The 27466-nt window shown below is 40.2% G+C and overlaps 1 protein-coding gene across 1 annotated transcript; it reads right to left on the reverse strand.

The window, feature by feature from the left end:
- Window positions 1-1301: 1301 nt before the first annotated feature.
- Window positions 1302-16130, reverse strand: MYL2 (myosin light chain 2). The gene is made up of 7 exons (XM_003761017.2): window positions 15940-16130; window positions 11912-12001; window positions 10656-10731; window positions 8754-8858; window positions 7813-7891; window positions 5138-5186; window positions 1302-1667 (listed from the first exon to the last, which is right to left on the reverse strand). Exons 1-7 carry the CDS (start codon window positions 15940-15942, stop codon window positions 1569-1571), a joined length of 501 nt encoding a protein of 166 aa, XP_003761065.1. The 5' UTR covers window positions 15943-16130; the 3' UTR covers window positions 1302-1568.
- Between the last annotated feature and the right edge of the window lie 11336 nt (window positions 16131-27466).

The raw sequence follows: 27466 nt of genomic DNA on the forward strand, positions 1-27466 counted from the left end.
GCACAAAGCCCTTGTTCTCCTTTAAACCTCAATATCTTCAAACATTCAGAGAACATGAAAACACTGTAAAGAAAAGAATTCAGTGCTCACAGAATCCTAACATAGGCAGCTTGGTCTCCTGGGCTGACTCCAGGGGGTCATTGCTTTTAGGGAAGCATGCTATAATTTGGTGTAGTGGATAGAAGTCTGGACTTACAACTAAGAGGCCCCAGGTTCAAATCCTGCCTCAGACACTTCCTAGCTGTGGTACCTTGGGAAAGTGAGCTAACCTTTGTTTGCTTCATTTTCCTCAACTGCAAAATGGGTATTATAATAATAGCACCTCCTTTCAGGAGGTTGTGAGGATCAAATAAAATAATGTATATAAAACATTTAACACAGTGCCTGGCATATAGTAGGCACTATATAAATGTTAATTGCTATTATTGTTGTTAATCTAAGATGGGATGATATATGCAAAGTGTTCTCCTTCTCTTCCTTTTCCTCCTCCTCCTCCTCCTCATTCTTCTTTTCTTTCTTTCTTCCTTCTTTTCTTTCATCATCATCATCTTTTCTTTCATCTTCTTTTCACTTTCTTCTTCTCTTCCTCCTCCTCCTCTTCCTTTTCCTTCTCTTTCTTCTTTCTCCTCCTCCTCTTCTTTATTTTCTTTTTCTCATTCTCTTTTCCCTTTTCCTTTTCCTTCTCTTTCTTCTTTCTCCTCCTCCTCTTCTTATTTATTTTCTTCTTCTCATTCTCCTTTTCCTTCTTTTCCTTCTCCCTCTTCTTTCTCCTCCTCTTCCTCCTGATCCACTTCCTTCAATTTCACTGGTACAAATCACTTCAGTATCTTTGCCAAGAGAACCCCAAATGGGGGAACAAAGAGTAGGATGGGATTGAATGACTAAACAACAATAAACATGAGTATAGGATAACCCATTTGAAAGGCATTCCATTTATAGACTTCATGGATGTTAATAACAGAAAGGCCCATGTATGCTAAGATGTTCATAGTGACCCTTTCTATGATATCAGAGAACTGGAGACAATATAGCTGCCCATCATTTGGGGAATGGCTCCCCAAGTGGTGGTCCCCAAATATCATTGTTCTCAAAGAGACGATGAATGTAACAAATACAGAGAATCATAGAGAGACTTATATGAAACGATACAGAACAAAACAAGCAGGACCAGCAAAAAGTAATAATGACCACAATGTGAATGGACAAAACAATAAAATAAAAAACAAACAAACAAACAGCCCATTTCAATATCTTCTTGAGCGAAGCATTTGAGATACTCTCTAGTAGAAAGGGGTCATGGCCACCAAAGTGATAACTTCACTTTATTGAGACAAGTTTAAATCTCATTTTGTAAAAGGAAAGCTAGAGTCAGGATCCAGGAGGGGGAGGGACAGAGCAGATGGGGCTGGGGTGCCATAGAACTAAGTGATGGGAGAAGGCACGAGCACATCTAATAAATGGGAGTAAGATTAGGGATGCAGGCTGGACCAGAGCAAGTGGGTGGATGGGGCACTTACTAACCATGGAAGGCATGAAGGAACAGGAGAACCTACCCCCCACTCCCACCCTTAATCTTTTTCTTCCCCGTGTGTGATGATATGCACGAGATTCTTGTAGTCTAGGTTTCCGGTTACATCTGGAGGGAAGGCTGCAAACATCTGGTCAATCTGTAACCAAGCACATTAAAATATAGGATGAAAGGATGCATTCTGAAGGGATGGGGGCCATGAGTGAGGCAGGACAGTTAGCTCAGACCCTTAGAGACAGCAACTGATAAATGTCCACCAAACCAATACAATCCCTATTGCCTCCAGAACGAAGTACAAATTTCTTTAACTTTTAAAGATGATCTTAATGTGGCTCCAGTTTACTTTTCAAAGACTATTATTCTCCACTCATTCTACATTCCAGACAATCTAGTTTATTTATTGCTGCTTTTATATAACATTCTATCTTCTGTCTCTAAACTTTTATAGATTAGAAGAATTTGTTCACCTCCATCTATTAGAATTTCTAGTTTCTAGCTCAGGCCACATACATACTTTTACATGAAACATTCCATGATCCTTCACCCCTGCTAGTATATCCCTACATGTTATCCCAAAAGTATCTTGGATTTTTGTATACATTTCACTCTGTGTGTGTGTGTGTGTGTGTGTGTGTGTTCCTATTGTTTCCCCTCATAAAATGTAAGATCCTTGAGGGCAGAGGTGCTTTAGTTTTTGACTTTGTATCCTCAGCCTTGAATAATACCTGGTGTAAAAGGGCTGATTGATAGAACCGTGATTATATATTTCTATATATTTAGCCTTCTCTGATCTCCTCTTGATTAGTGGATACAAAGGTATCTAATCTGCTTACCCAATGAGAAGGATGCTGGTGAGAGCTCTCTATGTCTATCAGAGTATAAAACTGCACAGCCCCTAACTCCTGTAGGTCTTCCAGAACCAGTCAGTTATCTGCCTGGAAACAGCTACTTAAATTTCAGCTATTAAAATGCATAGATTACCTTCTCCGAGTCAAGTCAAGGTGACTAATGAAGGGGAATGCACAGAGAGTGGAGCTAGAGACAGCTTATACCTGTCTTGTGAGAGATTATTTTTTTGGGGGGGAGAGGCAATTGAAGTTAAGTGACTTGTCCAGAGTCACACAGCTAAGAAGTATTAAGTGTCCGAGACTGGATTTGAACTTAGATACTATTGACTTCAGAGCTGGTGCTCTATCCACGGAGCCAAGTTGCTGCTCCTCAAGAGAACATTATTAAATTTTCAGCCTGAGCATTTAAAACTTGAAATTTGGCAAATGCTACAACTCAGGGATTGATTTATTGGTCTGTTGACTGTTTAGACTTAAGAAAGTGATAGAAAAATGTTAATAATGCATATTAAACTTAAAAGTGTGTTATGCATACATTTCCTCCCCCAGAGAGTTGTATATTAAATATTTACCAGCACATCATGGGATTCTTCTCCTATGAAGTATGTCCATAAAATTTGTATGCTATCAATAAACCCACAATAGAGAATTCACACGCAGATAATAAGTACTAAACTTGAGACTTTGTCTATAGTTCTTGGAAATTCATCGCTCACGAACCCAAAAGATCTAGTAACTGTCTGATAAGGAATAGAGGGAGGAAAGAGATGGGGACAGGAGACCTCCTGAGACTTAGCTATGGGACATAAGGAGAATGGAACTCTTGGACTTAATCTCTATACTCAGAGCTGATTTTCCAGCAAACTAGATTTGTTGTTTTTTGAACTCATGGACTGTCATCCATTCCTGGAATGCATTTCTCCTTCACTGTCACTTCTTAGAATCCTTTTCTCCAGATCAATTCAATTTCTACAATTCATGGGGAATTTTCCCTGATCTTATATTTTTGTAGATCCTTTCCTTAGATTATCCTTTATTTATTTATCTGTTTTTATAGTGTATCCCTCCCAGTGGAATATAATCTCTTTTTGGGCAGGGACTATTTTTCATCTTGTTTCCATATCAGCCCTTCCTGTGATATAGTAGATGCTTAATAAATCTGTATTGATGATGAATATGGAAATATGTTTAGAAGAATTGCACATGTTTAACCTATATTGGATAGCTTGCTATCTTGGGAGGGAGAAAGAAAAATTTGGAACAAAAATTTACAAAAATGATTGTCGAAAACTATTGCATGTATTTGGAAAAATAAAATGCTATTAAAAAAAAGAAAAAATAAATCTATGTTGAATTGAATTAAAATCACTTTGGTCCAATAGAAAGAGCAGGCTCAAAAGTCTGAGAACCTGGATTCAGATCTGATGTTTATTATCGGTACATCTTTGGTCAAGTGACTCCTCAGTTTCCCCATCTGTAAAATGAAAGGATTAAGCTACCTGGTCCCTGACTTGTCTCCTAGCTCTGAATCTACAAATCTATGACTATGGACTGTAGGAAGTGAGGAATATGTCTGTGGACTTCAGATAGATATCAAAAGGAATCCTGTTTCAGAAAGTCTGGGAAATAGGGGATTAAGTAACAAACGATAATGTAGTTTGTATTCAATCACAGCAAGCAAGGAGAAGAATGGAGCTCACGACTGTTCTTTATCATCGCTTGAGTTCTTAGGAAGAAAGGACAGCAGAATTCGAGCTAATCAATATGTAAAGTATAGCATTTTCTAGACTCCATCCTGGGAGACCAAGTGCTATTTTTTTTTTAAGAGGAAGATCATGGAGCATATCAATGCTAACGTCGGTCCAAAAGGAAAGTGACAGTTTCAGCAGGTCTCCAAAGGCATTTCTGAATCTATTTTTCTATCCCTATAAGACAGAGTGAATAGCTGATGGCCACCTGTGTTATGGGGAGGATGACAATAATAATTGAAATTTATATAGCTCTCTGTCTACATTATCTCACAACAGGGCTGTGAAGCTGAGTGATACAGCTAATTTATATATATATATATATATATATATATATATATATATATATATATATATATATATATTCTATAGCAGCCATTTTATAGATGAGGAAACTGAGGTAGGTGATATGATTTGCTCAAGGCATCATAGCTAGTTGTTAAGGACATGTCTAAGTGAAGGGGCAGGTCAATTCTCTGAGAGCCTCCACAGCTGTGGATCGTAACATTTGAAGGAGTTGCAAAGCAGCCTTTACTGACACAGGTGTTGTTGTGGACTGGGAAAATAAATTGGAGGCAGAGGGAAGAGGAGAGAGGTTAGAGAACAGCAGCTGCCTCTCGGTCTCCTTGAGTCACCATCATCTTCTCACAAGAAGAGAAGAAACGGTTTACCAGAGGTTAAAAAAAAAAGTTATATATTGTTTTCCCAAAAACTAGTAGTATGTATGGGTAGAGTAGTCTGTGGTAGGCTTTAAACTCAGGTTTTTTAAGCCCCTACTATCCCACCACCATTTATTTCAAATCTAATCAGCATTTATTAAGCACCTGTTATGTGCCAGGTTTGGTACTTGATATCAGAGATATAATGCCCCCAAACAAATCCAGCACTTTCCTTCAAGGAGCTTACTTTGGTGTCTATCAGGCTGCTGAGGTTGTGGGTCTTATTGTCCCTTTTATGATGGGTTCAGGTCCGGGGACCTGAGAGGTTGACGAGCATAAGAGATGGTCACTTACCTCCTCTTTAGAAAACCTCTCTGCTTGGGTGGTGAGCATTTCCTGGATACTGTGAAGAGAGAAAAGCAACCTAATGACTCCAGAGGCAAGAAGCTAGGAAGGACTTACCAAAAGGGGTTGGAGAATGACCAAAAAAGTGTAGAATATGGATTTTTAATCCATTCCACCACTGACAATCAGCAAATCAGCTATAATTTAGTCTTAGAGATTTGCCTATGGCACTGAAAGTCTAAATAATATGCTGAATTACCTGGCCATTACAACTCAGAAGCTAGCCTCGAACTCAGAAGCTAGCCTCGAACCCAGAAGCTAGCCTCGAACCCAGAAGCTAGCCTCGAACCCAGAAGCTAGCCTCGAACCCAGAAGCTAGCCTCGAACCCAGAAGCTAGACTCGAACCCAGAAGCTAGACTCGAACCCAGAAGCTAGACTCGAACCCAGAAGCTAGACTCGAACCCAGAAGCTAGACTCTGACTCGGAGGCAGTCCTCTGTATCCACTAGACCAAGCCACCTCCATGAATGGAATAAGACATTTGTAGTTTTCATCTTTGCTTAGTGAAATAAGAACAATAGGGAGATATAGAAGGCATAAAAAATTTAAACCAAAACATCAATGTACTGATATCATCATCATGAAAAATATGTATGTAATAGAGAGAATTAATTGGTGTCCTGGGATTCATAATTCTGAGGCTTTCTCCTCTCAGTCCTGAGAACTATTTAGGGCTACCATGATCTTTGAGAAAGAATGTGAACTGGAGTTATACTTACAAACTTTTAAAGAGAAACAGAATAGATAAGACAAGAGAGAAATTGGGACTTTTGAAAACTGAGTAGATACAATAGATGGGGGAAGCATTTCTGTCCAAGAATTAAGGTGCTAAGAAGGAAAGATTTGGGAACAAGAAGAAAGTAAAAAGGAGAGCCCATAGTCTCTTAGATAGCTAAAAACAGAAGAGTCAGGCAAGTTGTACTTGCCTCTTTAAAGACTGAAGGAAGTTTAGAAAAGTTTTTTTTCCTCCATATTCCCCTCCTCATGCTTGTGTATAACAACCTCTGTAATATATTCTGCTCATTTTAAAAAATCTAAATGTTTTTATATCCTAATTTTCCTTTCAAGCATTGACACTCAGAGGGCTAGCTAGAATTTTTGTTATTGTTTAGTCATTTCTACTTCTTCATGACCCAATTTAGGGTTCTTTTGGCAGAGATAATGGAGTGGTTTGCCATTTTCTTCTTCAGTTCCATTTTTTTCTTCAGCTCATTTTACAGATGAGGAAACTGAGGGAAACAGGGTTAAATGACTTGCCTAGGATCACACAGTTAGTGTCTGAGGCCATGCTTGAACTCAGGAAGATGAATCTTCTTGACTCCAGGCCCAGTATTCTATCCACTATACCAACTAGCTGCCCCACCTAGGGGTAGCAATAATAAATTGTCATTTTTCCTTAACTTGTCAGGTTTGACAAGTCAAAGCTTGACTTGAATGTTAGGATTTTTTTCTAACTGGGGGCTCTGAGTTATTACTGTCATGCTACTACTTTTTTGTCTATTATAAACTCCATAAAATAGCAGACTATTGATAAAAGGGTTCATTATATTGCTATTACAATTTAAAAGATGCTAACGTAATAGGGTGTGACAGATTAAATCTTCAGTGAGAAAGAAAGGGAGAGGGTAGTGATTAAAGATCATATCCTATATCCACTCCACCCAGAGGAGACAGACAAAGCCTGGGAAGGATACGAGACTGTCCCTATTCCTTAGAAAGGGGGAGTGAAAAGAATGGCGGACCAATGGCCAACATTCACATGGTACAAAGACATCCACACGCATTTACAAGAAAAAAAATGATCTGAAGAATTTTAATATCTGGTCTATATAGTTTAGTATCTTAAGGATTTTTGTCAGTGTGGATCTTCTCTTCAGTGAATATCAAAGGTTCAGAGATTATAGATTTAGAATTTAGAAGGAGACTTATGAGGGATTCTAACTGATTGGCCCCTATTAACAAAGGAAGAAACTGAAAGGCAGAGACCTTTACTTCATACAAAGTATGAACCACAAACGGATCTAGAGATGGATGAATCTTTTCACTTTAATAAGACAGTTGTATTCAGTAGGAAGTTTTTCATTTTATCCACATTTTTGTGCCCATTTTATAAACTACAGAGACTGAGATTCATAAGGAGTGTCATATGACTGGCAAAAAAAAACATTTTAATATCAAATCTAATCCATCTAATCCAAATTAATCTGGCAATTCAGATTCCAAATTCATCATTCTTTCCTCTAATATTATAATTCATCTGTAACTGAATTGAGATTATAGCTAAAAATACATTAGTAATGAAATCCTCCAGATTTAGTTATAATGATCTTTGGAAAACAGACCCATAATCCACCCCTGGACATATATTCTTTCAAGATATGTAGGACATGGCTGAACTAGAGCACAGAGAGCAAAATCTTTTGCTAACTACAGTCATCTTCATGGCAAGATCATATACACTTTTTTCTCTGAACACACTATTAAAAAAATGGAAGTTTGCTGTTTTATATTTAAGCTTTGAAAAGGTTCTCATTGACATATTTGGATAATTGTATTGGTAGAAGGTTACTAAGATTGGAATTTTTTTTTAAATTGGGAAAGATCAGAATTTATTCCCCACTTACTAGTCAGACTTTAGCACCCCTTTGCCTTCTGGATCAAACACTTTGAATGCATTAAGAATAGTTTCTTCTGGGTCAGCACCTGAAATGGAAGGCAGAGACCCCGTGGATCATGAATAAATGGGAAGCACATTCAAGCCAGCAGATATCCTTGAGAAACAATAAATAGTATCCCCAAGAGCAGGAGAAGCTAGGGAGGGTCAAGGTGATGAGCTGCCTTATATGGAAGAAGCTCTGCAAAGAGAGAGCCATAACAGGGATGGACTTACCATGGTTTATAGGAACTGAAATCCTGACAGTGAATGTTACCCTCCAACAAGTAGAAACCACTAGGCTTAATACTTAGTTAGTAAGAATAGTTAGACAAGGAGTAATGCTTCCTCTACTCCTTCTTCTTCTTCCTCCCTTCTCCCCTCACCAGATACCATAGTTTAAGTGGAACATATCTGATGTTCCAACCTTCATTTCCTGATTCCTTATGATGCAAAGCTCTCCAAGTCTCCTCCTCACCCCCAACTGAATTAGTTTTGAACAAAAGCCGATTTCAAGGCACTTTTTGAGTTACTTGGTTCGAGCCCACTTTGTGGTCTTTGTTCTGAGCATCAGAGTCTCCAATTTCCAGTTGATGCAAAGATTTGAAACAAAGCTGGTTCTCTGTACCCGAGGGCTTCCCCTGGGAATGTGCTACACCTGCTGATTTTAAAGGGAAAACTAGGCCTAGAGACATGAGGTAAAGCCTGAAGATCAATGCGTGTTGAGAATATCAGTTTTTCAGTGAAGTCTCAGTGTCCTTATAGCTCACTTTTGATGGTCAAACATACTGCCAGCATCCTAGTCCCCAGGAAATGGCTCATCCCCACATTATCGGAGTGCACAGGACTTCTCTCTCCAACCCATCCATGAATGTTGCAGGTCAGCCTGCTCCTCATGCCAAGACTACTCACCTTTGAGCTTTTCCCCAAACATGGTCAAGAAGACAGTGAAATTGATTGGTCCTGGAGCCTCCTTTATCATTTCATCGATTTCTTCATTTTTCACATTCACACGACCTGAGACACAAACCAAACTTTGGGATCCATAACGAGGAAAAAATGGGATCAGAGGATGGATGGGGTGGTCACAAAACCCTGATTTGTCAAGACTATGTGACCATAGGCAAGCCCCTTTTACCTGATGGATCTTACAGTCGTCGTCCTCCATAAAATGGGGGACACTTGTACTTAAGAGAATCTCTGGTATCCTCCAACTTTGATGTGATGTAGTCTAAGGTCCTCTAAGTTCTGATACCCCTATTTTAAGGTTCTTCCAAGCCCTGCAACTCATATTCTAAGGCCCCTCCCAGCTTTTTACATTCCCTATTCCAAGGTCCTTTGACATTTCTTGTTCCAAGCTCCCTCCCAATCCTGATATTCTCTGTTCTAAGCCTCCTTTCAGCTCTATCACCTCCCATTCTAAGACCCTTCCAGCTCTGACATCCTCTGATCTAAGGGCCCTTCCAGCTCTGACGTCCCCTGTCCTAAGGTCCCTCTCAGCCTGTATAAACATTCTATGTTCTAAGACCCCTCCTTATTTAGAATCCTCTGGTTCTTAGTCTCTGAAGTTTATCTTCTTAAGATTTTAACAAAAATCGCCATTCTAGAGAAGGTTCATAACATCTTATTCAGAGTAGACTCACAGAATCTCAGGCTTAATAAGGGCTCTCTGAGGCAATATGGTTCAATCCCTTTCTGAACAGGAGTCCTTACGATATCCCCCATAAATGACATTGTAGCTCCATGGAAAGAGCCCAAGATTATGAATCAGAAGGCCTAAGGTCAAATCTTGATTCTGCCAATGAATGTCTGGGGGACACTGGGCCCATCACTTTACTTTTACGGACTTCAGTTACCTTATCTATGAAAGGAAGGGCATAGAACTCAGTAAGTTCTTAAGACCTTATAAATTGTAAGGTCCCTCTAAGCTTTAAACTGATGAATAGCTTCCAGCTTCTATTGGAAGACCTCTGGTGATCATTATTTCCCATTGTGGCCCCTTTCACCTTGGGACACTTCTATTCATTAAAGTTTTAAATTATACTCAATCACATTATTATACCAATTTACAGGCTGATGAGCCTGGAGTTCAGAGGGGATAAAGACACATAGTGAATGTCCTTGTTGTTCAGGCACAGCTGACTCTTCATGATCCCATTTGGGGTTTTCTTGGCAAATATACTAGAGTGGTTTGCCATTTCCTTCTCCAGCTCATTTTACTTAGGAGGAAACTGAGGCAAACAGAGTTAAATGACTTGCCCAGTGTCACCTGGCTAGTCAGTGTCTGAGGCCAGATTTGAACTTGGGAAGATGACTCTATAAAAGTCATAGCCTGATTCCAAGGCTAGTGCTCTATCCATTATGGTGCCATCTACATGTGAATATTGTACAACAGGCAAAAAAAATTATCTTAGCAAACATCATGTTTAAGGGTTTCTTTTGATACTATTTCCATGATCTATAATATAGCCTATGTTAAATGATTTTTTTATTACAGCATCATCAAGTTCTAAAGACATCAGCTTTACTCTTCACTATTATTGTTCTTCCCTCCCTCCCATAATGAGATTTTTTCTGTCTCTCAATTGATGGGACTGGGGAGTGGATTATGGGTATAGCAAAATGTTGTATATACTGTCAGAGTTCCTTCTCTGTAATCATTTTTCTTTGTAACAAAAAGCAGTTTTATGCCAGTATAAAAGCAATCATCATCAATAAAGTAAAAATAATATAAATAATTCTTATCACCACCCTATCATGCTTGGCACTCATCCACTTAGAGCAGGTAGGAATCCGACTCAATTAAAGACCTACCAAGGGCAGCAAATGTATCCCTTAGATCTGCTTTGTCAATGAATCCATCCCGGTTCTGGTCCATGATGGTAAATGCCTGTTGAAGCAGGGTAGAAATGAGAGGTGGTCCTTCAGAAGCCATGCTGAGGCTGGCAAAGATTTAGGGTAACTTTTGACCCCGACTTGCCCAGATTTGAACACTCAGGTCCTCCTGACTTCAGGGCTGGTGCTCCATCCACAACACCACCTAGCTGCCCCAGATTTAGGGTAATTAAATGCATCAAGAACCAATGAGTGAATCAAGAAGAGTTGAAGGATCTGTGCTATTTTTTTTATTATAGCTTTTTATTTAGAAGTTATATGCATAGGTAATTTTATAACATTGACAATTGCCAAACCTTTTGTTCCAATTTTTCCTCTCCTCCCCCTCACCCCTCCCCCAGATGGCAGGTTGACCAATACATGTTAAATATGTTAAAGTATAAATTAAATACAAAATAAGTATACATGACCAAACCGTTATTTTGCTGTACAAAAAAAGCCGGGCTTTGAAATAGTGTACAATTAGCCTGTGAAGGAAATAAAAAATGCAGGCGGACAAAAATAGAGGGATTGGGAGTTCTATCTAGTGTTTCATAGTCATCTCCCAGAGTTCTTTCACTGAGTGTAGCTGATTCAATTCATTACTGAGGAGTAATCCATTTTTAAGAAGCCCTGTTTGAAAGCAATAGTATTGCTTCTCCTTAAGCTTCCTTAGACCATTAAAATATGATCACTTGCATATAAGGACTTTGTATAAGGTACCTAAGGTTCTTTCTCCTGACAGTTTTCAAATAAATTTTTACTGAAACCTTTTTGTTAAATAGTTTCTGCCTTTGAGGATTTCATATTCTGTTGGAGAATCAACTGTAAAGAAACATCATATAAACCGGATCAATACAAAATACAAATGAATACAAAATATCATTCTTGAAGAGAGAGGAGAATTGCTAACAACTGAGGGAATCTTAAAGGAATCTAGGAGTTCTCAGAGAGAAAAATGAAGTGGGAGCCTTTCCGTGGTTGGGCAGGAGGTGAGGGGGATACAATGTCACATACACAAAACATTGCTACTGTCATCAGTAGTGAAAGATAGATTAGCATCAGCTGTTGGAGGACCTTAAATTCACATTACCCAAATGTTCACTAATGCTTCTAGGAATCATGGGGAATAAATAGCCCCGTGGAAAGGCTTGGAGTTTTCAAGTACGGCATTCATTTCAAGTACGGCAACTTACCTCCTTGAATTCCTGGATCTGGGTTTGTTCGAACATGGAGAAGACATTGGAGTTGGCTCCCTCTGCCCGTTTCTTGGCTTTTTTGGGTGCCTGCGGAAAAGATAGCCATGATTAAAAAAAAAAAAAAAAGCAACGAGCTGGAATCCAGGAAAGTGAGGTCTCATTCTGGCTCTGTCGCCAGGAGTATGAATGAGACCTGACCCATTGTCTACTGAATCTCTCATATGAAAATCAGGATATTTCCTGCCCGATTTATCCTCAAAGGGATCATAAGATTTATGGCTGGAAGGAGTCTCAGAGAGTCAATTGTGCAGCCTTCTTTTATAAAAGACCCAGAGAGGTTAAGTCCAAGGTCACACAATGAGCAGAGAGCAGAGATGAATGTTGGGGAGGTAGAATGAGATCATAGATGTGAGAGAGTTTTGTTAAAATTAGAATACTCTATGAAGATATGAAACGATGCATAGAAATAATTATGATAATAGATAATGAGATACTTGGACAATTAGGTGATGTCATGGCTCATAGAGTGCCAAGCCTGGAGTTGGGAGGACCAGAGTTCAAATCCAACCTCAGACACTTTCTAGCTGTGTGACCCTGAGCAAGCTACTTAACCTGCTTGCCTTGATTTCCTCATTTGTAAAGTGAGATGAAGAAGGAAATGGCAAAACCAGTCTTTGTCAAGAAAACCCCAAATAGTCACAACTGAACAATAGTTATAGAACTGCACAATTCCATAGATTCTCCTCAATGACCAGTATTTGGCATATAGGAGGAGCTTAATAAGTGCTTGTTGTTGATTGGCTAACTTTTTATCCTTAATTATAATCTCTGTTGGTAGGTTAGCTGTTCCTTTAGCTGTTAAGTCGAATTAACTCATTTTGCTGCTGCCTCTGCATGATTCAACTTAATCCCAAAATATCTTATTGGGTGTGAAGAACTGTGCCGGGCACAAGGATACAGGAACCAAATCCCAAACTGCTCTAGAGCTAACATCCTAATGTCTGTGGGTGGGTGACAGGGCGGGCAGATCAGGAGAATCTAAAGCTGAGAATTGTGGGGTGGAAGGTGGGAGCCAGAGCGATATAGGACTGAGAGGGGGAGATGATTGTGGGAAGGACAGAGAGGCAGTACTGTAGAGAGACATGCATTTAAATCCTCTCTATTACTGTTGGGAGTATAATCACCTGCCTTTGGGTTGGATGCTCTAATGAGGCACCACGTGTTGAAGTAGGAATAAGAGGCGAGCTGTGAACCTGCCCAGGAGAGAGCCAGTGGGGGCTTCTGCTGAACTATTTGACAAATGGGTCAGTCAACGATCAGAGGAGCATTGATTGGGAGACAATCAGGCCCGTGAAACTGGAACATATGGGGAGATGAAAGGAGAGTTTTCACAATGGAAATAACAGCTCTGTCTGTGGGTGTCTGTGGGTGTCTCTGTTTCCCTCTTTCTCTCGTCTTCTTTCTTTCTCTTGAATGCAAACACTCAAGAAACCCTAGTTCAGACAAACAAATTGGTGTCTTGATAAAGAGCTGGAATGGAGGCAAGAATACCTGATTTTGAATCCTACTTTCAACATTGACTAGCTGTGTGACCTTGGGCAAGTCACCTTCTGAGCCTCAATTTCTTTTTAATACAGAGGCAGAAAGACTCGATGACTTCTATCACTAAGTCTCTGAGTCTCTGAGTTAGGAGCAGGGCAAAACTGAGGAAAGAATGTTGGCACTGGGATGTTAGGATGTGATGACAATCTGGTTTTAAATCCAAACCGTGATGTTTAAAACTCCTGTGACTTCAAACAAGCCTCTCTCTCTAGTCTCCAGGATTCCCAGCCTGTAGATCCATAGCTATTCCTGCTCACCTGCCAGATCCTCAGTTTCCTCACTTTTCCAGAGTAGATAGCTCCTTTCCAGCTCTGAGTCCAGCCTCTTTTTCTTAGAGTAGCTGCCAGAACTTGCTACCATCAGATTAATGCCCCGACACACCATTTCTAGACATAAATGTGCATTTTCTTGTGCTGCCTTTGTTGGGGGAAGCTTCCAAAAAGGATCTAAGAGTTTGAAAGTTTACCTTTCAAAAGGAATATATATATATTTTTCTAAATATAATTTTATGTATTTGCATATATATGCAATTATATGTGTGTATATATACATAAGATTTATATATAATTATATATTCATATATAGATATGTGCTTATATAATTATATAAAAATATATTTTATAAAATATACTTCTAATAAAATTATGTATAAATATGTATGCATATGCATATAATACACATATTAAAATGTACATATGGCTATATAAAATATATACATATATACAATAAAATTTACATATATCTATCACATATATATAATTATATAGGTATATATATCGAGTATAATATATTTCTACTAAATATATATACGAATATATATACGCATATAACACATATATCATAGATGGACAGTATGCACATGTAAATTTATATATACATGTATGAATACATGTGTGTATATAGTTTTATTATGTGTAAGGTATTTCTTTTAAATATAATTTTATTTATAAAATATGCATGTACACATAAATTAATATACAATTACATATACATACATATATGAATACACAAATGTATGTGAATATATAGTTATATACAAATATATCATGTATAATATATTTCTACTAAATATTATCTATAAACATTATATCAATACATTTAATACACATATAGATATAGGTATATGTATACATAAATATATATATATATATACATGTTTGCACATCTAATTATACTATGTATAAGATATTCCTACTCAATATAATTACATTTGTGTATACACATGCATATTATATTTGTATGCATATGTAATATAATAGGCACATATATATGTGTGTGTATATCTAGCCATATATATATATATTTTTTTAATCCCCCCCCCAGGTGCCCAAACAAGAAAAAAGAATTACAATTTGATCCTTAAAAGCACTCAATCCCATTTTGCAAGCCTTGGGAGTTATTGATTTCGAGAGAGGTCAGTCGACAACCCATAAAAAAAGCCTAGCTCTTTCTTATTCTGTTTTTCTTCTTCTATTCCCTGGGAGCCTGCATTATTTGTGGCCCGTCAGTGTATTGACTGGGGTTCCATCACGAGAAGCAATGAATCGAACCTTGTGTAGTCCGAGTACTGCAAACTGTGTCCAAATGGAAAGAGCCTGGACGTGGAGGGCTGCCGATCTGGGCTTCACTCCTAGCTCTCTGCCTCTGACTGGGTGACCTTTGGACAAGACCCCTTTTGAACCTCAGTCTTCTCATTGGAAAGTGGAAGAGTTGGGCTAAACGAACTCAGAGCTTTGAGAATGATAGTTTGGGAGTGGTGGAGGTGGGGGCAACGGTGGGGGAGGCCGGTGGAAACAGTCTTGTTCTCCCAGAGGTCTGAGGACTTGCCCTAGATTCACCTCCAGCTATCATACCTTGTACCTTGGAGCAAGCGCCTTTACTTTTTGGGGACCTCAATCTCCCCATCTGTAAAATGAGGGGATGGCAGCAGTTGATTTAAGGTTCCTTACAGCTCTTAAAATCATGATCCTATGTCTTTCCTGGGCTTTTGTTTTCCTCATCTGGGAAATGGAGAGTCTGGACCCCTGAGACCGCTTCCAGTTCGACATCTGTGATCCAAGATAGGACTCTCCACCATGTTTGGGGGTTTTTAAGGACCCCCTTTTAGTGTATACAATAAAGTATATAAGATTATCAAAGAAACCTGTTAGATTGAAATATAGCTGTCAAATGAGTAAAAGAAAACAAGTTTATGGAGTTGATTCTCCCTGTTTTTCCTCAGTTTCCTCATCTATAAAATAAGGGGGTGGGACTAGCCAAATGACCCCGAGGGTTTGTTCCTCCTAGCTCTAAATCTGCAGTTGTTTCCTTGTCCCAAGTAGCCAGAGAGACTCTCCTTTGAAGAAGAGACCCATTTCGTGTTTGGGGTCTCTTTAGGGCCGCCGCCTTGACCTTCCTCCTGGCCATACCCGGTCCCCACTCACCATGGCGGAGCTGGCCAAGAAGTCCTCCTTCACTCTGACAAGTGGGATGCCGACTGCTGCCCCTCCCTCCCCTTCCAGCCCCGAAACAATAAATACTTCCTGCCTGAGGTTAAAAATAACCTCATGACCACTTTTGGCAGTAATAGGTAAGAGGCCCCACCTAAGCGATTCCCCCCCCCCACCCCCCCAACTCCATTCTATTCCGTTGACTCTTGTTCTGGAATAACTGCTCATATCACTGGGTGACATGTGAGACCCAAAGGCTTTCAAGGTTACCCAGTCCCACCAGTTGTGTCCGGGGCGGGGAAGATGCTGACAGGGCGGCATTCTGCAGGACTCGGCCAGGGGACACGTGTGCCCAGCGGGCCCTGCAGGAGGGCAGCCAGCAGTCTCAGAAGCCCGTCATTGCAGAATGGGAAGGTCACTCCCCACCTAGGAGAATTCCCATGGTCCCGGTGCTCTCCAGAGCTAATGGAAGGAGCAGGGGACCAGGGATGGGGCAACCCTATCTCTCCACTGGGCTCTGGCATCAGCTAGCAAGGGGACTTTGGGCAAGACTTTCCTGTCTTAACATATTGATGGAAGGCAACGAGATGATTCTGTGGGTAGAGTGATCTGAGTTCAAATCCTGCTTCAGATACATATTGATGGGTCACACTGGGCAAGTCATTTACCCAATGGAAGTTAACATTTCTACAGTGCCTACTATGTGCCAGGCATCATACTAAATGCTCATATTTCTGTAGTAGTAGTAGTAATAACTAACATTTCTATAGTGCCTACTATGTGCCAGGTACCATATTAAGTGCTGACATTTCTGTAGTAGTAGTAGTAGTAGTAGTAATAGAAACTAATATTTCTATAGTGCCTACTATGTGCCTGTAAATGCACATGTCAGGAAACGGAATCTCTTCCATATGAATTGCCTCAGGAAGATGTTGAAGATCACTTGGCAGGATGAGATCCCGGACACTGGGGTCCTTTCTCCAACTAAACTGCCAGGCATTCCAGCTCTCCTGCAGAGGGCACAACTCTGGTGGGCTGGCCATGTTGTTCAAATGCCAAATGTACACTTGTCAAAAAAGTTATTTTATGGAGAATTTACACAGGACAAGTGCTCACAAGGTGGTCAGAAAAAGCGATACAAGGACATTTTCAAGGTCTCTCTTAAGAACTTTAGAATCAATTGTATGACCTGGGAGACCCCGGCACAGGACCACTAGCATGGCGTGCCCTCATCAGAGAAGGGGCTGTGCTCTAGAGAAAAGCAGAACTGAATTAGTTTAGAAGAAATACAAGATGTGCAAAGTCAGAGAGTTCACCCCAAATGTTCATATGGTGTATTTGTGTCTGACCTGTGGAAAGCATTCTGATCTCATATTGGTCTGATCAGCCACAGGTGGACACACTGTGCCTCAACTCCAACACTGATGCCATTGGTTGTCTTTGAAAATGGACAACAACTGTGTTTTGGGCATCATACAAAGTGCTGACATTTCTATAATATTAACAATAGTAGTAATTAATATTTCTATAGTGTCTACTAAGTACCAGTGCTAAACACTTTACAATTATTAAATCATTTGAGCCTCATAACAATCCACGGAGGAAGATGCTGTCATTAATCTCATTTTACAAATGAGGAAACTGAGGCAAGTAGCATTAACCACATAAAGTTGTTTTGAGGTTTAATCTATTTATCCCTCTTTTGGGGAAGAGAGAAGGAGGATAGAGGGGCATTGAAAGAGACAGAGGGAGAGAGGGAGAGACTGAGACATAGACAGAGATAGAGAGGAGACAGATAGAAAAACAGAGAGAGACAGAAAAAGAGAAAAAGAGAGACAGAAAAGTTGATAGATAGAAGGATGGCTGGCTGGCTAGGTAGGTAGAGCCCATGCTTTGTCTTTTACCTTTCTTTGTATCCCTAAAACTTTGCACATTGCATGGTACATAGTATCTCTGGTTTACAGAGATAGGTAGGGAGACAGACAGACAGATGGAAGAACTAAAAGGAAGCTTAGTTTTTCATTTCACAGAAGCAAAAATTTAGGCCCAGATAAGTGAAGTAATTTTCCCCAGTTTACAACAGTAGTAACCAACCAATCAGTCAACAACAAACATTTATTTATCACCTACAATATTCCAGGTGGGCAGCTAGTTAGCACAATGGGTAGAGCATTGGGCCTGGAGTCAAGAAGACTCCCTTTTCCGTGGCTCTTCCTTGGGCCTGGAATGCTTTCTCTCTCTTTATTTCTACCTCATGCTTCCCTGGTTCCCTTCCAATCTCGGCTAAAATCCCACCTTCTGTAAAATCCCCTCTTCAGTGGTGGTCCCTGCCCTCTGCTAATTATCTCCATTTATCTTGCCGGTTGTTTGCTTGCTGTGACCTTGAGCTCCCTGAGATCCCTCCTTTTTTCGAATCCCCAGCACTTAACACAGTGTCTGGAATAAATGTTTGACTGACTGACATGAGGCATCCTTGTTTCCTGCAAGGACCTTACATTCTAGTAGCACAGTAAGCAGGAGACAGTGTAGTACCTTGGAATGGTCATAGACTATCATCAGAGGGATCTGGGTCCAAATATTACTTCTAACACTTAGTAATTTTTGATGCTGGATAATTCATTTCTCCACTGGGAGCCTTCACATCTCGAGGGTCTCTTTCACCTCCAAGTCTGTGATTTTAAGCGCATTTTGTTGAGAAACCCACTTACAGGAAGAGTGATGACAAGGAAAGGAAAAGATCAAAATGAGAGGAAGTTTGGTTTTTCTTTGGTTTGCTGGTCTGATACTGGAATGGTTTGCCATTTCCTTCTCCAGAATATTTTCAGAACTCTACTCAAGTTTCCTAAGTGACATCATTTCTTTATCCATTAAACCAATCAAATGGGATAATATTTACAAATTACTCGGCACAGAGCCTGACACATAGTAGGTACTTAATAAATGCTTGGTCTTTTCCCTTTCCCCTTTGAGGAGAGAGAAGTGAGCCAAAGAAATCTTCCTCAGCTTTCTGTAAAGAATTTTTCCCAAGATGAAATTTTGACTCAGTTGACCTACCCCAATGGAGTTGTTGAGTTTTTCAACTACGAAACTGAGTTTCTTGTGGGCAGGAGCTTTTTTCATTTTGGCTCTGTACGCCCAATACCTATCATAGTACTCGACACACTTTTATTAAGAAAGAAACTTGATTAAGAGTTTGTTGAATTGAATTGTGCTCACACATCCCAAGGGGCATCAGCAGGGCTTTGGAAAACCAAGGACAAGTCCTTATGAGCGTGAGAGAGACAGAGTTTATATCTCACGAGGGGATTTCTTTTCTGCCCCCAAACTCTCTGACATTCCTAGAATTAGAGCTTCCTGAGCTAATGAACATGCCATGGATTTTCTTTAAAACCTCTCGGGGTGTAGTCATTAACTGTAAATGACCAAGTGAAAAGGTTGTTTCCTCCGGAGAAGATGCAGAATGAGCCGGGCAGCCAGAACTGTGGCAGGATGTTGCCCCCACGTCCCTGGCCATCCTGATGTTATATATCTCATCCTGGGTTAGGTCAAATGGCCGGGACTGAGGAGAAGCACCCGGAGGGTCTCTGGTTCTCACTTGGTGACTGACTTACAGTGTGCTATTTCTCAGACCTGTTTCTTCATCTATAGAATGATGGGTTTGGATGAGGTGGCCTCTAAGGCACTTAGACATTCCACATTCTAAACTTTCTCCCAGCCCTAACATTCTATGGTCTAAGATCCATCCTAGCTCTGACATTCTCTGTTCTAAATTTCCTCCCAGTCTTGACATTGTATGCTCTAAGCTCTCTCCCAATTCTGATAGTTCCTGTTCTAAACTCCCTCTTAACTCTGATATTTTTAGTCTTAAGGCCTTTTCTCAGCTCTGATATTCCCTGTTCTAAGGAACCCTCCCGATTCTGACATTGCCTGTTCTAAGGTCCCTTCTAGCTCTGACATCCCCTGTTCTAAGTCTTTTCCCCATTCTGATAGTCCCTGTTCTAAGCTCCCTCCTAACTCTGATATTTTCACCTAAGGGTTTTCCCAGTTCTGACGTTCCCTATTCTAAGGCCTTTCCCATTTCTGACATTCCCTGTTCTAAGGTCCCTTCCAGCTCTGACATTGCTTTACTGTACCACTGATTCTCACATTATTCATCAAATAATGTTATAAAATATGGAAATCATAATGAAAAATATAAATTACCAGGGACTCTCCTTTGTCTGTTCCAGGGACCTTGCCCTTTTTGCAGGGCTGGAGAGTACCGGAATCAACTCTGGTATTTCTGGCAACTTCTGGCCCACTATTTTTGTGGCTCAGAGGCTGGTGATTCCAGGGAGGCCAGAATCCTGCTACCAGACTCATCCTAGAGCTGAATGGGCTGGCTACAGCAATCTGGATTGGAGCAATTGGGTTTTCCCAGCCAGTGGAAAAAGACCCTGAGGGAAAAAAATCAATCAGATGCCCCAGAAAGACAAAGAAGAGCACAAAATCCTGTTGACTTCTGTTTATTTTGGACCTTGGAGTGTGTGGGATGTTACAGGAGGACTAGCACCTCTGATGTGACGGCTGCTCATTCACTTTTGGTGTCCACCTGCCGTCGGATGCTCACCCGTGGCTCTAGGAAGCTGTAACATACTCAGCAGCCACATCCACAGGAACTGCCTTGCCAGATGGACTAAACCAGTGTATGTATGGGTAACGAATAGGCCTCAAAGAAGTCACCGAGTTGGGGAGAGTTTTACCCCAAGCATGCAAAGTGGATGGTGGAATAGGCGAATGAGAACAACTTTTCCAGTGGCCATGAGAGTACTGTGAATATGTAGAACTTAGTTAAACATGGAAGACACCATGGACATCTACTGCCTCCTGGGCCATTGCCTGTATTCTTTTGTATTTTTAATACATATTGCTTTATGAATCATGTTGGGAGAGAAAAATCAAAGCAAAAGGGAAAGACCATGGGAGAGATTAAAAAAAAAAACAGAAAAAAGTGAACATAGCATGTGTTGATTTATATTCAGTTTCCTTAGTTCTTTTTCTGGATGCAGATGGCATTTTCTGTCCAAAGTGTATTGGGTTTGCTTTGGATCGCTGAACCACTAAGAAGAACCAAGTCTGTCATAGTTGATCATCTTACATTCTTGCTGTTTAGGAATACAATGTATTCCTGGTTCTGCTTGTTTCTCTGAGCAATCAGTTCATGTAAATCCTTCCAGGCCTTTCTAAAATCAGCTTGTTCATCATTTTTTATAGAACAATAATGTTCTTTTGCCTTCATATACCACAACTTGTTCAGTGATTCCCCAATTGATGGGCATCCATTCCTTTTCCAATTCTTTGCTACCACAAAAAGGGCTGCTAAAGGACCAGAAGATCATTATATACTTCAACAACAATACTATATGATGATCAATTCTGATGCACGTGGCCCTCTTCAACAATAAAGATGAACCAAATCGGTTCCAATAGAGCAGTAATGAACTGAACTAACTATACCCAGCGAAAGAACTCTGGGAGATGACTGTGAACCACTACATAGAATTCCCAATCCCTCTATTTTTATCCGCCTGCATTTTTGATTTCCTTCACAGGCTAATTGTACACTATTTCAGAGTCCAATTCTTTTTATACAGCAAAATAACTGTTTGGACATGTACACATATGTTGTATTTAACTTATACTTTAACATATTTAACATGTATGGGACTACCTGCCATCGAGGGGAAGGAGGGGAAAAGTTGGAACAAAAGGATTTGCAACTATCAATGCTGAAAAATCGCCCATGCATATATCTTGTAAATAAAAAGCTATAATAATAATAAAAAAAGAAAAATAAATAAATTTCGTTTGGAGAACAATCTTACTAAAAATAAAAGATGACTGAAATTAAAAAAAAAAGGGCTGCTACAAATATTTTTGCACATGTGGGTCCTTTTCCCTCCTTTAGGATATCCTTGGGATACAGACCCAGTAATTTGCCAGTAGTCTTGACTTTTGTCCTGACATTGGACTCTGATGTCTCAGGAAAAGAGAGTGGAGCTGATGACTTTGTGCAGCTCTGCCTCATTTAAGTCTAATTTATGCTCAAATCATCACCTGTGATGTCATTAGTCCTCTTTGAAAATAAACAGTAAACATTTTGGATTTTAATGTTCTTAATATGGAACCAGAAGGGACCTTAAAGCTGGCATGGCCAATGCCTCCATTTTACAGATGTGGAAACTGCCCAAAGTCTGGCTTCAGCAGATAGAAAGTCTCAATATTCCCAGTATTGTCCATCAATGTCCCAAAGCCCGGGGTCAGCAGGAGAAGCAGGTAAAGCTTCAAAGGAGGCAACTGTCCTGACAGGACAAGGCCAGCCAAAGCCAGTACCTATCCTCCTTTAATTATCAGATTTCCCAGTCTGGTCTCTCGAGGGGACGCCATCCTCTGCTGTCTGTTTGTACGGACTCCTGGGGAATGTAACAGTTTCCAAAAGAATACAGTGTCTTTCTCTGGGCAAGGACTTGGGACCCCAAGGGACTCAGTTACATCCCTTAATGCAAATTCTCAACACACAGCCTCCACTTCCATGACTTCCTCCTCGTTCTGTAACAAAATTGTTCCTGGGCAGCTAGCTGGTCCAGGGAGTGGATAAAGCACTTTGAGGATGGATCTGAGTTCAAATCTGACCTCAGACATCTAACACTTACTAGCTGTGTGGATCACAAGTCACTTAACCCCAATCGCTTCAAGGAAAAAAAAAAAGAAAATTCTTCCTAACCCAGAATCTCCTTTTATCTCTCACTTCTTCCTTAGAGTCCTGAGGGGCCATAATAGAAAGAGGAGGATCCCTTTTCTGTCTCCCCCTAAGTTCAGGTGTATGTCAATTTCAGAAGAAATTGACTTCACTAGCTCTCTTTTCATTGACTTCTGGGAGAAAATGAGATTGTAAAGATGGAGCTGTCCCCTGCTGCCGGAGCCCATCACTCACCCCGAGGTTCTGGACAGCAGAGGTATCGACACCATTCGGACCCACCAGGAGAGAACTGGCTTCCCCACTTGAAATCTTAAATGGACAATACTCAATCCTTTTGTGACCTTCTCTCAGGAACAAAAAGATAAGAAAATGGTACTTGTGCAATTTTGTCTGGTTTTTTATTTTTTTGTCAAAGAAAAGGTCAGACACTCCCTCCATAAATCCTCCCTTTTCCCCAGAAAATGTTTTCTTCCTCATGAAATTTTTTGGTATTTAGTCTCAGTTTCTCTTTTCATTCACTTATATTTCACTTTATTCATTTATTTATCATTTGAAGGTTAGCAAAGCATTTTATAAATATCACCTCATCCTTATAAACAACTCTAGTTGGAAGGTGCTATTATTGTGCCCATATTACAGATGAGGAAACTGAGACAGACACTCAGGGTCTCCCAGCTAGTAAACGTCTAAGGCAATATTAGAACTCATGTCATCTTAAATCTAGGTCCAGTGCCACTTAACTGGTTCTGGCTATAAATGCCAGATAAAATACCCATATAATTTTTTCCTATGACAAAGACTGGGGAAACTGAGGCTGAGTAAGAAAAAATTTAAGTGTCCTCCTGGAAGAATCCCAAGGTGGATTCCAGAGCGTGGTTTATAGTATAAGGAGCTGGAAGAGACCTTAGAGATCCTTTAGCAAAAATCTCCTCATTCACAGACTAGGAAACTGAGTCCAGGGAGTGTCCTTGCCCAAGGTCACAAGCTAACAAAGAACAAATAGCAGGAGTTGCGGGTCCCTGATTCCTGATACCCTGCCCTTTCCAATGCACCATGTGTCTGGCTGTTTTTTTTCCATCCTCTCGGTTCCCCATTAGCTACAGCTGTTACCTGACCCCAGTGCTTCTACTCCCCAGAGGGGTATGGGGAGAGCACAGAGGAGCCCGGGTGGATATGGGACATACCCAGAATGGCTGTAATGCCTGCTGGAGGCTTTTTTCTGCCTTCATATTTTTAGATCTTGGGCTCCTGCCTAGAGGTCCAAGCATGGTTGACAATGGAGCCCAAACAATCCTCTGGGCTTAATAATATCCTGCAGTAACCCTGCCTGTCCCTCCATAGTGATTTCAGCTGTCTCCATGGCACGCCCAGACTTGGGGAGGATATCATTTCTCCTCCCACTGCATCCCAGGTTGGAACAACAGCTGCCGGCTGCTCCCCCATCTCTCCCCTCCTCTCCCTTCTGCCTTCACTCTACCCCCTACCTCATGTGGCCCTGTGGCCTCCCCAAGAAAATGACATTGTTTCAGCTGGATCAGCTTGTCAAGTGGTGCAGTCTGGAAGCTATATAAAGGTCCTGGTGGGGGATTGTTAATCATTTGACATGGGGCCCTGGGTTAAGGGCTTTTCAACACTCCATCATCAGGTACATGAAGGTTTCAGGGACAGGGGCCCCAGCAGGGACAAGGCAGCCAGGGAGGTTGGTCCTGATGGGAGAACTGCAGAGCGGGAAGAGACCATTTTACAGCTGGGTAAACTGAGACCTATGGCTTTTACAGCTAAAAGAGGAAAGAGCCTCAGAGATCATACAGTCCAAAACCCTGATAGTTCTCTTCTTCCTTCCATTTTACATATGAAGAAATTAAGGATTGGCAAACACTTGGAAGTGGAAGGAACTTCAGACATACAATCCAATACTTTTCTGGTCATTTTGGCATCCACTATATTACAGAAGAAGAAACTGAGGTCCAGGGAGGTAGTATTTGCAATTGTCCAATAAGTACAGATGAGGAAACTGAATCTAAGAGAGGATCATAGAACAGAACTGGAAGGGATCTAAAAAAAATCACAGATTGACAGAATGATTGAATTTAAGAGTTGGAAGGCACCTCAGTGGCCATCTTGTAATGGCCATTAAACATTCTCCTTCATAACAATCAAATTGATTTTTCAATCTTTGCTCAACTATTCTTAACGAAGGGTGACTGACTCTCTCCAGAAACACCCCATCCCATTTTTGAATAATCTACTTCAATGTCATCCTCTATTTTGTTGTTATTGTTGGATTGTTCCAGTCATGTCCAACTCTTCATGAGTTTTCTTGGCAAAGGTATTGGAACAATTTGCCATTTCCTCTCCAGCTCATTTTACAGATGAGGAAACTGAGACAAATAAGATTAAGTAACTTGTCCAGATCCACACAGCTCCTCCATTTTACCAATAAGGAGCCTGAGTACCACTGAACAGAACAGTTATACCCAGGATCATGAGTAGACTCTGCCTAGAACATCACTGTCCTGTAGGCTCATAAGAGACCTAAGATACTATGTAGTCCAGTCTCTTCATTTTACAGGAGAAGAAATTCAGACCCAGCAAGGGAAAGTGGTTTGCCTAAGAGCACAAGGGAGTCAGCAAGTCAGTTGGGATTTGAATACAGGTCTTCTGATTTCTTATCCAATGCTCTCTTTCCCTATGTTCCACAGCTAGTAAGGGGCAAAGGGTCTAGTTCCTGAGGTCCACTGTGATTTTAGTTGTCTGAATTTTGTTTTCATCCATCTGGTTTCATGCATGGGGGTCTGGGCATAAGGTAGGGCAAGTTCAGTTCTCCTCCAGAATTCCTACCTCCTGTCTTCATAAACATTATCTTCAAATGTGGAAAGGGTGGTCCATCTTTCACTCACTTATTCATTCATTCACTCACTCACTCCCTTCACTTGGTGTCTAGGATATCTAATACTGTTCTGACCCCTGAGGATAAAACAGCATAAGAAGATGTCTGGATTACCATTCTTTGTAAATGTTTTAGAGGAAAGTCTTGTTCAAGTATGGGTTGGACCAGACTGACTCATGGTCAAAAGATTATAGCTCTAGAGCTGTCATAAATCTCAGAAGTCACCCAACCCTCTCATTTTACAAATGAGGAAACTGAGCTGCAGAGGGGATGTGGTATGCTCAAAGTCATACAGGTAGCAAATTTCCGAGGTAAAATTTTAACCCATTTCCTCTATCTCAAAAGAAAGGATGCTATTTCCCCAGCACCAAGAAGTACTTTATCAATATTATTTCATATGCTCATCCTACTATCCTTATGAGGTAAATGTCATCATCTGTATTTTGTAGACAAGTTAGATGAGTCTCAGGGAGATCCAAGTGGCCTGCTGTATAATCCTGTATGTGAAGCTCTTTATATATCTTAAATACAATAAATATCACCTGCTGTGATTTTGGTTGTTATTGTTATTCCCCTTTGGACTCCCTTTTGGAATATTTGTATTCCCTTACAGAGTTTTCAGGAGGGAAGCTCTTTGTAATCCTTAAAACAGTATAAAAATGTGAGCTATGATTATTGTTATACAATATTTTATACTAAGTACAAAGTATTATGTGAGCTCTAAGAGGGTAGAGAGATCAAGGAAAGCATATGTTACAATGGAAATGAGCCAGTGGGGAACTGGGTTCAAATCTCATTTCTTCTACTACCCATATAGACTAACCTCATTGGGTCTTTTTCGTCTTGACCTAGAGGGCCCCTTCTACAATAGTAGCTCAAGTCACACATAGAAGCAGATTCATCGTGTCTCCAAAGAGGGGATCCAGGCTTTCTCTCTGGGGCTCATTTTCGCCACTATGGAGAGACTCAGGGGAAGCTTTTAAAATAAAGATTAGATATGGCTCATGTCTGAAGTCTCTCCAAAATGTGGGTCACAGGGTCCCTTCTTCTAGAAAATTCCCTTAATGTACAATACCCATCGATCAGCAAAATTTGTTAAATGCTGATTATGTGCCAAATATTGTGCTAAACTATGGAGAGAGAAAAAAAAATCAACCTATATAAAGATAGCTGTACTTAATTGTAGTCTTCTTGGAGGGATAAATGGGGGAAAATGAAGTAAAAATGCATGGCAGAAAACAAAAGAAAACCTGTAAGAAAGCAGAGATGGATAGCTCTGAACATATTGTGTGGTATTTATTATATAGACTTTCTAGAAATGAAAATGTATTGCTTTATATTTTGAATCCTCTCTGATGTTCTGCTGTGCACATGCCAATGTTTTTTTCTTTTCTTCTTTTGCATTTGTTTCAATTTTAAAAAGATTTAAAAAGAGTAAAGCATAACTGATGTCCTCTATATGCTTTTAAAATTAAATATTGTTTCATTGGTTGAAAAAGAAACCAACCTCTGCCCTCAAAAAGCTTATATTCCAATGGAGGAGACCATAGTCTACAAACAGATGCATAGATGATACACACAGAATAGATGGATAATAATCTTAAAGTAGAAGATACCTGCTCCTAGGGTACCAGGAAGAAGCTTCCTGCAGAAGGTAATATTGAGTGGACTCTTTTTTTTAAAATAGCTTTTTATTTACAAGTTATATTTTGGGTAATTTTACAGCATTGACAATTGCCAAACCTTTTGTTCCAATTTTTCCCCTCCTTCCCTCCACCCACTACCCCAGATGGCAGGTTAGCTAATACATGTTAAATATGTTAAAGTATAAATTAAATACAAAATAAGTATACATGTCTTAACAGTTATTTTGCTGTACAAAAAGAATTGGA

The sequence above is a fragment of the Sarcophilus harrisii genome, chromosome 1, assembly GCF_902635505.1.
Source record: "Sarcophilus harrisii chromosome 1, mSarHar1.11, whole genome shotgun sequence".
NCBI lineage: Eukaryota > Metazoa > Chordata > Mammalia > Dasyuromorphia > Dasyuridae > Sarcophilus > Sarcophilus harrisii.